Here is a 15,005-nt window from a genome sequence, read left to right as displayed (position 1 = left end):
TATCAAAATCCGAGATTTTCTGCTCAATTGGAATCCTTATATTAAATGTTAAACACTGTTGAAAAATGTTCCCAACGGCTTCGACATGCCGAATATAAGGTACCGTTATATGGAATCAACATACCGAATATGGAGGTACCGTTATACATTATGACTATTTTAATATATACTTCACTTAGTTGTGTCTGTCAACCTTGTTCATCTACCGTATAGAAAATACTTATATTTCCAATTATTACAAACACATTAACAAAATAAGCATACCCATCGTTTTATCGTGGAATGCAGAATGATCAAAACGACAACATTTATATCGAAATTTTAATTTGTGTCACTTATTGTTAATAGCAATTAGTTAATAATCGAACATTGAAGTGTGTGGATATATTAACGCTTAAAATGAAGTTACCATACAAATTTGTGGCATTAGTTTTTTCATTGACCTATATGAAGCAGGCGGATTCCAATGTCAATAATATAATCAATAATTTAAATGAGCACTTCGATTTAGAATGGAATTTATTTATAACGAAACCCAAAATGTCAGAAGATTTCGAAGGCATAATAAAAGAAACAAAAATACCACGAATAATTTTAACAAGACCGCTGGACATTATGTGGCATGAGAATAAAGCAGGCAAAGAATTGGAAGAAATGCTTTTGGCAACTGAATTTATTTATGAAAAAATTTCCCAGCATGGTTTGGCAATTGTGAATGTGGACATAGTGAGCGATTTCTTGTACCTAGCTCATATGACAAAATATTATTTGAGAAAATTACACACTGTTAATATTTTGTGGATTGTGCCGTCGGCAAAGTGGGCTGAGTTATATGCTTTTCAGAGCAATGCTGGAATTATGGATACACCAATGTTTTATTTTACAGCAACAATTCGTTATTTGTTTACAATAGATTTCCTGCTATAAAAGTGGAAAAACTTACATCTCTATCCAGTTACTATGAAAGAGAAGAAATACGTAATTTTCATCGATACCCATTGCATTTCCAATAACCTCAAGCCCACCCAGATGTTATCGATTCATCGACCGAAATGGCAATCTAACCTATGTTGGTTATATGTATAGCATACTTATGATTTTCATAGAACAATTTAATTTCACATTTCGTGAATATCCCCATGATTACGATGACGACGACAAAGATCCGCTGATGGAGGCAATGCAATTGGGTCATATGGATTTTACATCGTTTCCGGCATATCCCTATAGAACCAATGATGCAAGTGATGTCTTATGGAATGCCAATATTTATATTATGGTGCCCAAATCGCAACCCATTGCCAAATATAAATACTTCTATAAACCATTCGATGAGTTTGTGTGGCTTCAGTATTTGGTGGTCATTGTGGAAGCTACCTCAGTAGTGGCATTTTTAACTCTCAGGAAATATTCAATTTGGGATTTTTCGAAATCGTTTATATACATCTGCAGCATTGCCCTGTATCAATACCAACTGGCAACACCTGTGCGTTCGTTGCGTTTCAATTTGCTCTATATCCTGTTGATTGTCTACAATTTCATTATGATCAATTATTATCTTTGCATGCTCTCCAGTTTGTTGGTCAGCACACTGTATGAGCCACAAATTGATACCATCGAAGCCCTAGCATCAACAAGCCTACGTTTCAAAGCCACCCAGACTGATATTGATTATTATACACAATTGCCCGATATATCACCCATCATTGTGAGTTTATTTACCGTAGAGGACGGCATAGTCCTCGATAATTTACGGCGAAATTTAAGTACAGATATGTTACACAGTGCCATCGAGGATAAACTGCAGTTCTATGTATTTCAGCAGAAATATTTGAAGGTGCCCCGTTTACATTTAATTCCTTCGGCCATCTATAGCTGTCCCATATATTTCTCTATACGTCACAATTTACCATATTTGGAATTATTTAATCGCTATTTACGAAATCTTTGGGCATCGGGAATTTTGTGGAAAACGCATTTGTCCATGGAATGGTATGGCATTCTAAGTGGTGAAATTCATTATCTGAGAGATGAGGAATCGCCTGAGCATCTCTTGACATTGGAATATTTCTATTCGCCACTGGGTTTCTATTGTATTGGTGTCATAATTTCGTTGATTGTATTTTTAATGGAATTGTGTTATTTTAAATATAACAACAAAAATGTAAAACATAAATCAAATAAAATTTTGTTGTAGGAATAAAAATAGTTTTATTTTTATTTATGTCTTATGATTAAGTTTAGATTTGTTTATAAAGTTAAAAACAATGGATGCGGAAATCAGTAAACTTCAAATAGAGATGCTTGCCAACTTTACTTTAAGGGGACCCCCCCCTCCCATTCTCGGTGTCAAAATTTTTTTTGATTTAATTCGAATCTACTCTAATTCTAGAATGTTCCTACAAAATTTCAAGTGAAAATCTCAAGAACTCTTGAAGATATAGCCGATTTATTGTGTCAGCATCAAGTGACGGCTAAAGGGCTTCTCAAACTTTAAACGCGTTTTTCTCAAAACGAATGGCTGGCACGATAACTCAAAAACTAATAATCCAATCGGTTTCAAATTTTGACACGTTTCTCTGGGAGTATGTAGCTCTCGTATGAACTAGGATAAAGCCAATCGGTGAAGATCTTCCTTATTTTTTAACTTAGTTTGTGGTAAAAAATAGGCGATTTTCCATAAAAAAATTTTCAAAGTTCCGCCATTTTGTTAGTTGTTGTGCGAAGACAATAATCCTAGTTCATACGAGAGCCAGACATATCCTCTTTCTAACACAGTTGGAATTTTCGGATTCCGATGTTCCAGTGAGGAGTTATCATGCCCGCCATCGAAAATATGGACTTTTATTTGAACCCAAAAAACAACAACAAAACAACAACAACAAATTTTGGTAAATTATTTTTCTTCCTTTTTAAATCTTCAAATATATATGTGCCAAGTTTCAAACCTTAGCAAGCATTGGTATTCATTTACCAGCCCATTTAAAATCTTAAAAATAAAAAATCGAGAATGGGGGGTTCCCTTAAATCGATTCAGAATTACCTGCAGTTCCCATAAATAATTCCACCCGAAGCTTTAACGTGATTTATATTTACATACATACATTCATTTGAAGCTCAAAAGGTGTTAGACTAATTGACAAGGAAAAGGATATATGTTATTGAAATTCAAGCATATTGTTGTGTTTACTGTAAACTAGGCCTTTCCTCACCGGTTTTCTAGGAAATTACTTATTTAAGACAGTTTCAGATTTTAGTTTCGCAAAATGTAAAAACCCATTGAATATGTTGGTTCATGTTTTAATATAGAATATTAGTTCCTGTTTTCACATAGCCATGATATTTTATGTGATTTGAATACTGAATAGCTTATCGCCATCTTCATGTGAGCTATTACCCAACGAATCATTTTTAATGTGTGTACAATAACCATTAAAAACGTCAAAGGAAAAATGTATTTGTGTACAGTACCAAAAATCCTTTTCGACAACCTTTTCTATAGAAATTGTATGCTACTTGTATACCAGTATTTTTACGGTGAGGACATACTTGTGTACGGCATTATTTTTCGCAGGACTAGCAACCCCTTAATTATGTCGATAAGAACGTTGTTTTTGCTTTAGCGATAATAGCGTATGTGGCAATAAAGAACAGCGCACATCCATTTTCAAAAAATTCTTGGCAACAGTTCAATTGGCGAACATTTGAAAATGTAGCATAGACTTGTCTATTGTTTGAAGGCATCTTGCAAGTGTGTAGATGTGCAGTATAGGTCTTGCGTATGAGAAATATATGTAAATATTAACCGCTATGAATATAACCCAGATTTCATCTCAATCAAACAAAGGTAGGGTATTTAGTGCACGATTTCTTGAAATAGCACGAAAATATGTATGGAAGTTATATCAAAATCTGAGTCGAATTAAGGGAACCCCCCCATTCACGATTTAAATTTTTCAAGATTTTCAATGGGCTGGTAAATGGGTTGGTAAAGCAATACCAATGCTTGTTAAGGTTTGTAACTTTGCACATATATATTTGAAGATTTAATAGAGAGGAAAAATAATTTACAAAAAAATTGTGTAATTATTTTGTTGTTGTTTTTTGTAATTAAAGAAAGGTCCTGGCGGACCTTTGAATTTTTTTTTTTGGAAATCGATTGGGTTATTAGTTTCTGAGTTATCGTGCCCGCCATTCGCAAAACCAATGTTTGGAGAAAAATGCGTTTAAAGTATGAGAAGCCCTTCAGTCATCACTTGATACAGACACAATAAATCGGCTATATCTTCTAGAGTTCTTGAGATTTGAAATTTTGCAGGGACATTTTTGAATTAGTGTAGATTCGAATTAAATCAAAAAATTTTTTGACATCGAGAATGGGCGGGTCCCCTTAAACCTTAATACTTATTTATTATTTACGCTGTACTTACTTCAGTACGTTGTGCAAAAATAACTTCATATACGTGAATCTGTACTTAACTCAGGAAACTTTGCAAAATGTTGGCTCAATCGGACAAACTTTGGGAATTTGGTGCTCCATTTACATAAAACCCCAAAATAAATATGGGAGCTGTATTTAAATCTGAACCGATTTTCTCCAATTTCAATAGGGCCAAATAAGTGAGCTGTGGCAAGTTTTATCCAATTCCAATCATAAATGCGACCTGTGCATAATCCACAGGAAAACATGAACATACGGACATGTATAAATCGACTCAGAAAGTGAGTCTATGAATATTCTGAAAATGTACACATTTTTCATTCGAATAGTTAACATTCGCCCACTTTTGGATGAAGCCATGTAACTCCTTTTTATATCCTTTACTATAAAGTGCAGAGTATATTAAATTTACCATTTTGGGGCTGTAGGACACGTTTCTCAACCGAATTGCCTGTAATATTTTGGGTTTTTATGCTACAGATAATGGAATTATAAGACGATTTAGATTTACTAAACTGCACTATGGGCAATGGGTTTATGAAATAAATAAATATCGCATATAAGGGTTTTGAGGACGCTGATTACGATTCTCCAAGAAAAACGTAAAAATTTAATGGTGTAGATCGAAAACGGTGCGCTATGTCGCCAGTTCATATAATGGTGACCTAAGTAAATGGTGACCTATAGCTGGGTATCATATAGTCGGCCAGTCCGACTTTACTACTTTCATTACTGGTTTTAATTTAGGTGTTGTTAGTGATATTTAAAATATTTATTGTTAAAATAACAGCAGAGGAATAATAATTATTGCTTAATAACATTGAACGAAAAACAACAAACGAGACGGCTACCTACGATGATACCATACACATATGGGACAATGATTGGAGCCGCATACTCCTATCGTAGCTAGACCAAACGACAGATATTAATCTGAGATCATAAACTATAGGGTGAGAAGATTGTTCAATACTCATGGCTGGCTTGATCTCTGCTCACAGTTGTGTTGAACGACTTTATCGTTGGTGGTGGCGGCGTTTTGCTTGCCATTAGAAGCTGTTATGGCTTTAATTGCACAACTTAAGCTGCAGATAGATACCAAGATAGATAAATAGGTAGGGTGAGATATTTTGTTGTTGCCTAGGCGAGCGACAAACGATGATTGATGAACAGATCACTCCTAAACGGATTGGGAAGGTGTACCACAACTCTACTCGTATGGATACAGGCGAATAGCGTAATTAGAATGCAAAAGGGCGGTAAAAACTAAGATTTGAATCGACTACTTTTGCTGACATTTGCTATTTGTTTCCTTCGTGGTTAGCGCTGGTTGGTGTTGGTGTTGAACGTTGGTATGATTGTTCGAGATCGATCTATCTTTTATTTTTTCTCGCTGTGTTCGATTTTGTTCAGAGATTTAATCGATTCTATTTTTTGCTGCTTTTCAGATTGGTTTTATACCTTGCAGAAATAGTCATTGTAAATTATCGCTTCGCTATTTATTCTGTCACATTTGATAGCTGTAGTCGATGCTGTTTTCGTTGCAGTTTTCTTATTTATTTATTTTTTTTTTGCGGTTAACCATAATGCCAATATATGCAAATGTCAATTTGAGAATATTTAGAATAGCTACGTTGGGTTAGAATACATTGGGAATTTGTGTTTTTGTGTGTATGAGACAAAAAGGTTTATGCAATTTCAAATAATTACGATTTGCATAAGGGCTTTCAGAGAACAAGGTGTGCCAACAATTAATTAACAACAAATCGTATATTGAAGTGCAATCACATAAAAATGCAATCATTATTAGAAAAAAATCGATATATGAAAGTGACGTTTTTTCAACGTATTACAAATTGAGTTATATGTTCAAATCAAATGGATTCCTTTTGGATGGTGCTTTAACTGAAAATGTATACACATTGACAGCAGAATTTATAAAAATGTATTAATGGTAAATATACTTCCAGAATTATTGGACTTTTGGAATTGTCTACATCCATTTCTACCATCGGAATTTGAAAATACATAGTCGCATATTCCAATCTAATTGGCTTTAACTCGCCCACCCATCATACCGACCCGTTCTATGTATTTTAATGGTCTTACAAAGTTGTTTTTTAATATCGATGTTTCAGAAGATAAAATAAAACCAACATGTCTAAGTTTCCAAGAACATGCAGAAGAAAAAATAGATCCAGAGTTACTTTTGAACCATTTTTTAAACGGTCTTAGTCGTCTTATTGTGGACCAAATGAGGGTCACATATATAAAACGAATGAAACAAAATTTGACATGACTCTTAAATATAGCTACTAAGAGTTCATGAATATTTATCCGATTCTCAGAAAATGCATCAAAACTGTTTGTGAAAGAATTACTATGAAGCAAATGGCAGTGCGACTGTTCCGATTGAGCAATTTACAACTGCCTATTGGCACAAATATTTGCAGGAAGTCTTCGGAGAAATTCGAAAGCTGAACAACACAAGACAAATCACATATCGTATCAAATTCAAGTTATGTTTGATCCGCCAAAATGTAGAATTCAAAGATATTCAACATACTGCCGGTGTCGTTGTAAATTCCACGCATATCGAGACTCAAATAGTAGGTGAACGATTTTCGTCGCCGGAATACAGTGCCTCAATCGGAATGGAAAAAGTAACTTGGTGAAGGATATAAATTAGGCTGTACTTACTTAGCTGACTACTTACAGAACGGTTGTTCCATAAGCTGAGCTTAAAAAAGATTTCCAAACACGTCGGTCTTGTGCGCAAGTCCACCAATTTGGAAGACCACGTTCCAATATGTTGTTTTCTACTTGCACTTTCCTTCTAATTCGTGGCCTTCCGCTGCAGCTCAATACGACTGACTATGTCGATGTCCGCGTATAAATTGTAAAGCTCATGGTTCATTCGACGCCGATATTCACCGTCTATGCAGATCGGCCCGTAGATCTTTCGGAGAATTTTTCTCTCAAACACCCCAAGAGCTGCCTCATCTGCTTGCACCTATGCTTCTGGCCCATATAATAGCACGGGTAGTATCAGCGTCTTGTAAAGTGTGAGTTTGGTCTGGCGGGAGGTGGCCTTGTTTCTAAACTGCTTACCTAGACCATTGGCCATCACAATCCTTCTCCGAATTTCAAAACTGATGTCATTCGTTTTATTTATGGCGGTACCAAGGAATATAAAGTCTTTAACTACCTCGAAGCAGTAGCTCTCAAGTTCCACAGTTGGTCCGAATCTACTGGACGTCTTGCGCGTTAATACCATCAACTTGGTCTTCTCGCAGTTTACTGCCAGACCCACTTTGGCAGACTCCTTTTCAATTTGTTCAAAGGTGGCTGCTACCGCTCGCAATGTTCTACCCATTATATCGATGTCATCGGCGTAGGCGAGTAACATGTGTTGTTTGGTGTACAGAGTGCCATTTCTGTTCACCTTTGCGTCTCGTATGACCTTTTCCAGCAGGATGTTAAAAAGATCAACCGACAAATTGTCACCTTGTCTGAATCCTCGTTCGGTATTGAAGGGCACCGATAGGTCCTTTCCTACTTTAACTGTTGACCTTGCCCCACTTAAAGTTATCCTGCATAGCCGTATTAATTTTGCAGGAATGCCGAACGCAGACATGGCTTTAAACACCTCTGAACGGATAAATAGGTGGTATGTGTCGATGTGTTTTTCGTGGGGTTTTTCCAGGATTTGGCGCAGAGTGAAAATCTGGTCAATGGTGGATTTGCCAGGTCTGAAGCTGCATTGGTATGGTCCGATGATGTCATTGACCATTGGTTTCAATCGTTCACACAGCACACTGGATAGCACTTTATATGCGATGGGAAGGAGACTTATTCCTTTATAGTTTGCACATATCGTCTTGTCTCCTCTTTTGTGCACGGGACACAGGATGCTGAGGTTCCAATCAATGGGCATGCATTCATCTAGCCAAATTATGCTAATCAGCTGGTGCATGCTCCTGACCAGCAACTGGCCACCAGCCTTGAATAGTTCGGCTGGTAACCCATCGGCTCCTGCTGCTTTGTTGTTCTTGAGCCGATTAGTTGCTTTTATGACCTCATCTTGGCTAGGTGGTATACACTCTATACCATCATCTCTTATTGGTTCTGGGGTATCTTCTTCATCGCCACTATTTGATACTAGAAGTTTTTCGAAATGCTCCTTCCAGATCCTCAACACGCTGTCTGTATCTGTCACCAGGTTTCCTTCTTCATCTCTACAGAAGCATGTGTCTGCTCCAAAGTCTTCCGTTTGGTGTTTTACTCGTTGGTAAAATTTCCGGACTTCATTCTGTCATTAGGCTGTAGAGTACTTCGAAAAACAAGTGAACCAATATGGGGAATATATATTAACAATTTTGTTATTAGACCCTGGCGACGTCGCTGATGTGTGCTATTTAAAGCCTTTTGACATGTTGTTCAACCTTATCAGTTGTAATTGAGTAGTTTGGGTACTCACATGGCTAACTTCTTTTTGTAGCCACCATATAATGCTACATCCCAAATTTCGTTACTTTGGGGAGTTCGGGAACGTGCTTAAAGCAAATTGACTTTAATTTTATATTTTTTGGAGTCTCATTGAGTAGAAAATTTCTCCACTAAATATTATTAATATTCATCGATGTTTCCTGGTATATATAGCTTCCATCTCCGGTCTTTTTTTGGGAGGCTTTAGTTGCATATTCCCGCCGATTAAGCTCTAATACTTTCAGTTAACTCTTTTAACATATTTCTAACACAATCATATACGACTACGTACACTAATCGTTAAAATTTGAATAAAAATATGTTAACTACTGACTGGCATAGTGCCGTCATGTACATTCCCAATATAAAATATATTTTGCAACACTTAAACAATTTAAATTTGCCTCAAGCCAAATTAACAATGGAAATCTTATCTGAAGTCTAAAACGGACAACGTAATGTATAGCTTAACAAATGGCAGCAGAAAATCAATTTATTTAATGTTCATATCTTTATCAAAGGAAAAAAAACATGAACGAATAAAAACTAGTCGAATGTGGCCATCAGATACATATTTTGTGTTAGAAATGCTACAATATACGAGTTTGTAGATGAACTTGTAAGGAACAATTGACTAAAATTTTGATACCTCGCAACACCTTCATAGGGAACACCTTCATATGAAATTAACAATATTTAACACCTAACTAAACTTGATTTTTTTTCGTTCTATGAGAAATAATTATTATTTTCATAGATTTGTTGGCACCGTTATAGATTTTCATTAAGATTTCTCTGCGACCAGTGGTAATGACCATAAATGAGCCTCATACATTGTCCACAGCCATTTACTGACTTGAAAATGATGAATTTCTTTTGGGGTTATATCACAGCAAAGATCATTCCTTAATATCCACCATCAGAGTCATAAATACTTCATCTTTTGCGGTTAGGTAACAATTTTCAAATCAAAGCCTTTCAACTAATGTCAAAGATTAACCGAAATGGGGCGGAGAGATATTGCTTGTTTGTCGAAATGATTGTCGGACAGAGATGGTATTTTTTTGTCAAAATGCTGTTGAAAAAATGCCAATTAAGGTGACCAATTAAAAAAACTTTCCAAGATCACAGAAGAAGATTTTTTCAAAAGAAACAAATCTATTATATTTGAGGGGGAGGGGGAGTTTCGATACATAGGTACCGAATATCGAAATAAATAACTGACACCAAGTTTGAAATTTCTAGCTAATAAGCTTATTTAGATACATAGGTTTTTGTATTTTTATAAATGTTTCTGTAATATTTCAATTCCCTTTCGTAAGTATTTCGTGATAAAACTTTTAAAATTTTTAAGACAGTATTATTAAAAAATGGTTAACTACGATGTGTATTATAATAAAAATATTTAAAAATATAAAGTTTTTACAAATCTGATCAAAAAAAAGTGATAAAAACTATAAAAGTACATTGGGGGTACATTCGGCATTTTAAAGTGGGGCACATTCTGCCATATACAGATTGTGCAATATTATTTCCTTAAAATGTTTTTGAGTTTGTCTTTAAAACTAATCCTTTAATATGGCTCGAAATTGCATATATAAGATCAAACGTGCTTGTATTGACGAAAATGCGATAGAAACCCCCTATTTCTGATGGTGTTTGCGACCTTGAGATGTAAACGTCCGTCGCTAGAAAATAAAGCCCAATAATTCAAACATTGTGTGGCGTATTAAAACCAAATAGAGCCTTTAGAGGATCAGAATTTCTGATAGCGATGACAATTACCCGGCTATGACTATGGCGCCGAATGTGCCCCATCAAATGCCGAAGCTACCCCGGGTTGGGGCACATTCGGCGAATTTGATTTTTTTTTACAAAACTGTAATTTTTTTAACTAATACTATTTTTTTATATCTTTTTGGCACTATTTTTTATAATTAAGTGTCAGAGGACAATATTCAGCCATAAAGTTGTTATATATGTTGAATAAGTACTGAGATATAGAGCTCTAAAAAAAGTGCCGAATGTGCCCCAGGGCACATTCGGCACATAGCAAATGTTATTCTTGAATTTTCAGAACATATATAGTATATACCCAAAGTTATTAAGGTGTCATATCGGACCTTTGAACTGTTCTAATAGTTTTTATACCCTACACAACTATGCTGTCAGGGTATTATAGCATTGTGCAGCCCCAAAAGTTTGTAACGCCGCAAAATATTGGTCCTAGATTGTCATATTTCGACTAGCTGATTGTCATATCTCGACTAACTGATTCAATCTAGATGTGTGTTCGTCCGTCCGGGCACATTCGGCACATAGCAAATGTTATTCTTGAATTTTCAGAACATATATAGTATATACCCAAAGTTATTAAGGTGTCATATCGGACCTTTGAACTTTTCTAATAGTTTTTATACCCTACACAACTATGCTGTCAGGGTATTATAGCTTTGTGCAGCCCCAAAAGTTTGTAACGCCGCAAAATATTGGTCCTAGATTGTCATATTTCGACTAGCTGATTGTCATATCTCGACTAACTGAGTCAATCTAGATGTGTGTTCGTCCGTCCGTCTGTCCATTATAATTTGTAAACACGATACAGGCCACAGTTATGGACCAATCTTCACGAAATTTTGCATGCAGGTTGGATTCTGACCAATGAAGATCCCTATTGTTTTTGGTAAAGATCGGTTAATATTTAGGGGATGAAATGGACCAAAAACTTTATTTTTGCCTGATTTTCTGGTCGCTCCAGAGGCCGCAATTATGGCCCAAACATCACGATTTTTTACAAGGAGAAGGGAATCGGGTCAAAGAATAAGCATGCCTGTTCTGATAAAAATTGACCCTGACTTTTGTGTGAAAAATTGCAAAATTTGTATTTTATGGCGTATATATTTACATAGACTTGTGAAGTTGAAAGTATATCCAAGAGGAGGGGTTGGCCTTTAAATTAATACAATTATATTGTCGTATGTACTCGAAGGTGGGAGTTACACTTAAATATTTATAGGTACTTATGTGTTCAGATATTATTTAGTAACCCATTACCTCACTGGAGGGCGGAAATATAGCGCTAAACGTTTTGAAATGTTCCATGAGGATCCAGTTATAGTCAAGGACAACGCCTGTAATTTTCGGTGATGATAAGATAATAATTTTGGGATAAAATAGACAGAAAACTTATATTTTTGTGTGTTTTTTTCGAGTCGATCTATAATTATAAGCCAAACATCACAACACAACCTACGGTGAAGGGAATATGGACTAGTAATTAGAAGCACAGTACTGAATATAAGTAATATTCGGAAAATATGTCAGCGTAAGAAAGAGGTGCTATTGATCTCTAATCGGTGAAGAGGATGCACTATTACGAAATATTGCCCTGGCTCGAAATAAACATCCGCAGAAATTTAGAGTTCCGTGGTAGTTGTGTAGGGTATCGTATGGTCGGCCCCGTCCGACTTTACTGCTCCGCTCACTGGTTTTATATCGATTTTTCAAAAGGAAATAATACATATTTGTTCAAAAGAAAGTATTACTCGTCAACAGAATATATTTTTTACTACACCAAAAACAAATACTTTTTTTACTAATTCTCCTTGAATATGGTCACCCTATTTGAAGGACTTTCATATGCTTAAGGTAGAATACTTATAGTATTGCAATATTGTTGTTTTTTACAGTCATTTTCCACTTGCCACATTACCTTTTTGTATCAGCAGACACTGCACTGCACATTGTGTCCAGCTTAGATATAACTGTTGTTGTTTCTTCTTCTGCTTCTCCATCTTATGTGCCGACCACATCAAATCTACTAAAAGTGATGATCTCCACTTACTTTTGTTATGGCGCGACGCTGAAATTCTTGTATGTTTATTTCGTATTCCGCTGATCATCGTTAGACGATAATGGGCAGATCCTGAAGCCATATTTGGTGTCTATTGTTAGATATTCGCTTGTGCGCTTGGAATGCACTGCTCTAATAGTGAGCATCGGTGGTAGGCATCCCATAACAATGTCTATGGCCCATAGCCAATGGTTTAACTAACAAAACTGAATGGCCGTTGCCGTTGGTCCATTCACAGTTGACTTGGCTCGGTCTGTCCGATCCGTCTGATTTGGTTAAAACAATGGGAAATTTGTTTTCGGCGAATGATGCGATTTATTATGCAGTTTCATATCTTTAAAGTCCACATCATGGATGAAACAGAAACACAAAAAAAAACACACACACACAAAACAATGGAAAATTCACCAAACGTAAGCCAAGGAAGAGAATCATCAAGAAAATCTGTTAACATTTTGACAGTTCATGTTTGACCCATACCATGGGACGGCATTTATCGGGGCTATTAGTGAATAAAACATGAGGTTAATAGAAAAATTATTGACCTTTTTACGCTTTATCAGCATCGACAAGAAGATGCTGTGTCAAATTAGAAAAGAAAAATTGCTTGGCGTGGAGGGAAGTATTTGAAATTGATTTTTTTCAGGATAATCTTTCATGTGGACCGGCATAAATGCATCATGGAGTTTTTCTTAAACAAAATATTGGCAATTATTTAAAGTGTCAGTTGACAGCTGTTTAATTTTGTAATTTGATGTGAAAGTTTTGCAAGAATAAAACGATTAATAATTAAATTATATTCATACATATGAAAGTAAAAAATCGAGAATATTTTCGAAAAATATTTTCTTTATGTCCTCGTTAACCAAGAATATATATTATATAAATGATTGAGCACACTTTTTCCGTCTGATCTGCAAAACAGAACAGTTTTATTTTATTGTCTTTACTTCATGAATATCCCCATTTCGCAGACTTTTTATGATAATTATTTCAGGTTCCTCCCGAGTTTTGATTCTTCAACGAATGTTCAATATTCAGTGGTATTAATTTTGTTAGTGGTTTTGTGCCCTTAAACACGATAGAGAATACAATGTATAAAGGCAGTTCGGAAACTTCTTAGCCTATCAATGAAAGAGAATAGTTAGTCTTTCAAAAATGTGAATTAATTTTCAATATAATCTCCTGCAACTTCAATACACTTAGTCCAACGCTGTTCTAGCAATTATATCCCTTAATTAAAATAGCTTTCCTCAAGGTCTTCTAAATAGTGGTGTACAACTATAATTGCATCTTCATTTGAGGTCAAACGCTTGCAGCTAGGATTTTTTTTTAGATTTGGAAACAAGTATAAGTCATTGTGAGCTAAATCAGAGAAATAGGGTGGGTGGTCAAGCAACTCATACCTTAATTCGTTATGAAACGACGCTTAAAATCCAGCCATTTGTTTCTTTATACCCTTCACCACACTGTGGTTCAGGGTATTATGTCTTTGTGCATATGTTAGTAGCATGCAAAAGGAATGGAGATAGACCCATGGTTCCTTTTGAGAATATGCATAGAATCACTTTCTGAGTCGATTTATGCATGTCCGTCCGTCCGTCTGTTGATGTTAAATTGTAAACAAAGTACAGGTCGCATTTATAATCCGACTTGGCTGAAATTAGGCACAGCTCATTTATTTGGCCCAAGGACGAACCCTATTGAAATTGGTAAAAATCGGTTCAGATTTAGATATAGCTCCCATATATATTTTAGTCCGATTTACGGACTTTAGTCCCTGAAAATCATTCGATTTACATGAATTTTGGCACAGCGTACTAAATTAAGTCTAAAATGATGTGTGCTAAGTTTCGTGAAAATCGGTTCAGATTTAGATATAGCTCCCATATATAGTTTCGCCCGATTTTTGGTAAATGGTGCACCAAAGTCCCTGAAAATCTTTCGATTTGCACGAATTTTGGCATAGCGTACTGAATTAAGTCTAGAATAATGTGAGCTAAGTTTCGTAAAAATCGGTTCAGATTTAGATATAGCGCCCATATATAGTTTCGCCCGATTTTAGGTAAATAGTGCACCAAAGTCCCTCAAAATCTCTCGATTTGCACGAATTTTGGCATAGCGTACTGAATTAAGTCTAAAATGATGTGTGCTAAGTTTTGTGAAAATCGGTTCAGAATTAGATATAGCTCCCATATATAGTTTCGCCCGATTTTTGGTAAA

The 15,005-nt window shown here is 35.6% G+C and overlaps 1 protein-coding gene across 1 annotated transcript; it reads left to right on the top strand.

Moving 5' to 3' along the window:
• Positions 1–1,093: 1,093 nt before the first annotated feature.
• On the top strand, positions 1,094–2,119 carry LOC133332935 (uncharacterized; the record flags this gene model as incomplete). Its single annotated transcript, XM_061541300.1, has 1 exon — positions 1,094–2,119. A coding segment is annotated over exon 1 (1,026 nt), but the record flags the coding sequence as incomplete, so codon positions are not given.
• Between the last annotated feature and the right edge of the window lie 12,886 nt (positions 2,120–15,005).

Source organism: Musca vetustissima, unplaced genomic scaffold (genome assembly GCF_032173495.1).
Source record: "Musca vetustissima isolate MV318-11 ecotype Yass unplaced genomic scaffold, APGP_CSIRO_Mvet_v1 utg426, whole genome shotgun sequence".
Taxonomy (NCBI): Eukaryota; Metazoa; Arthropoda; class Insecta; order Diptera; family Muscidae; genus Musca; species Musca vetustissima.
This window is presented reverse-complemented; position numbering and strand designations above follow the sequence as displayed.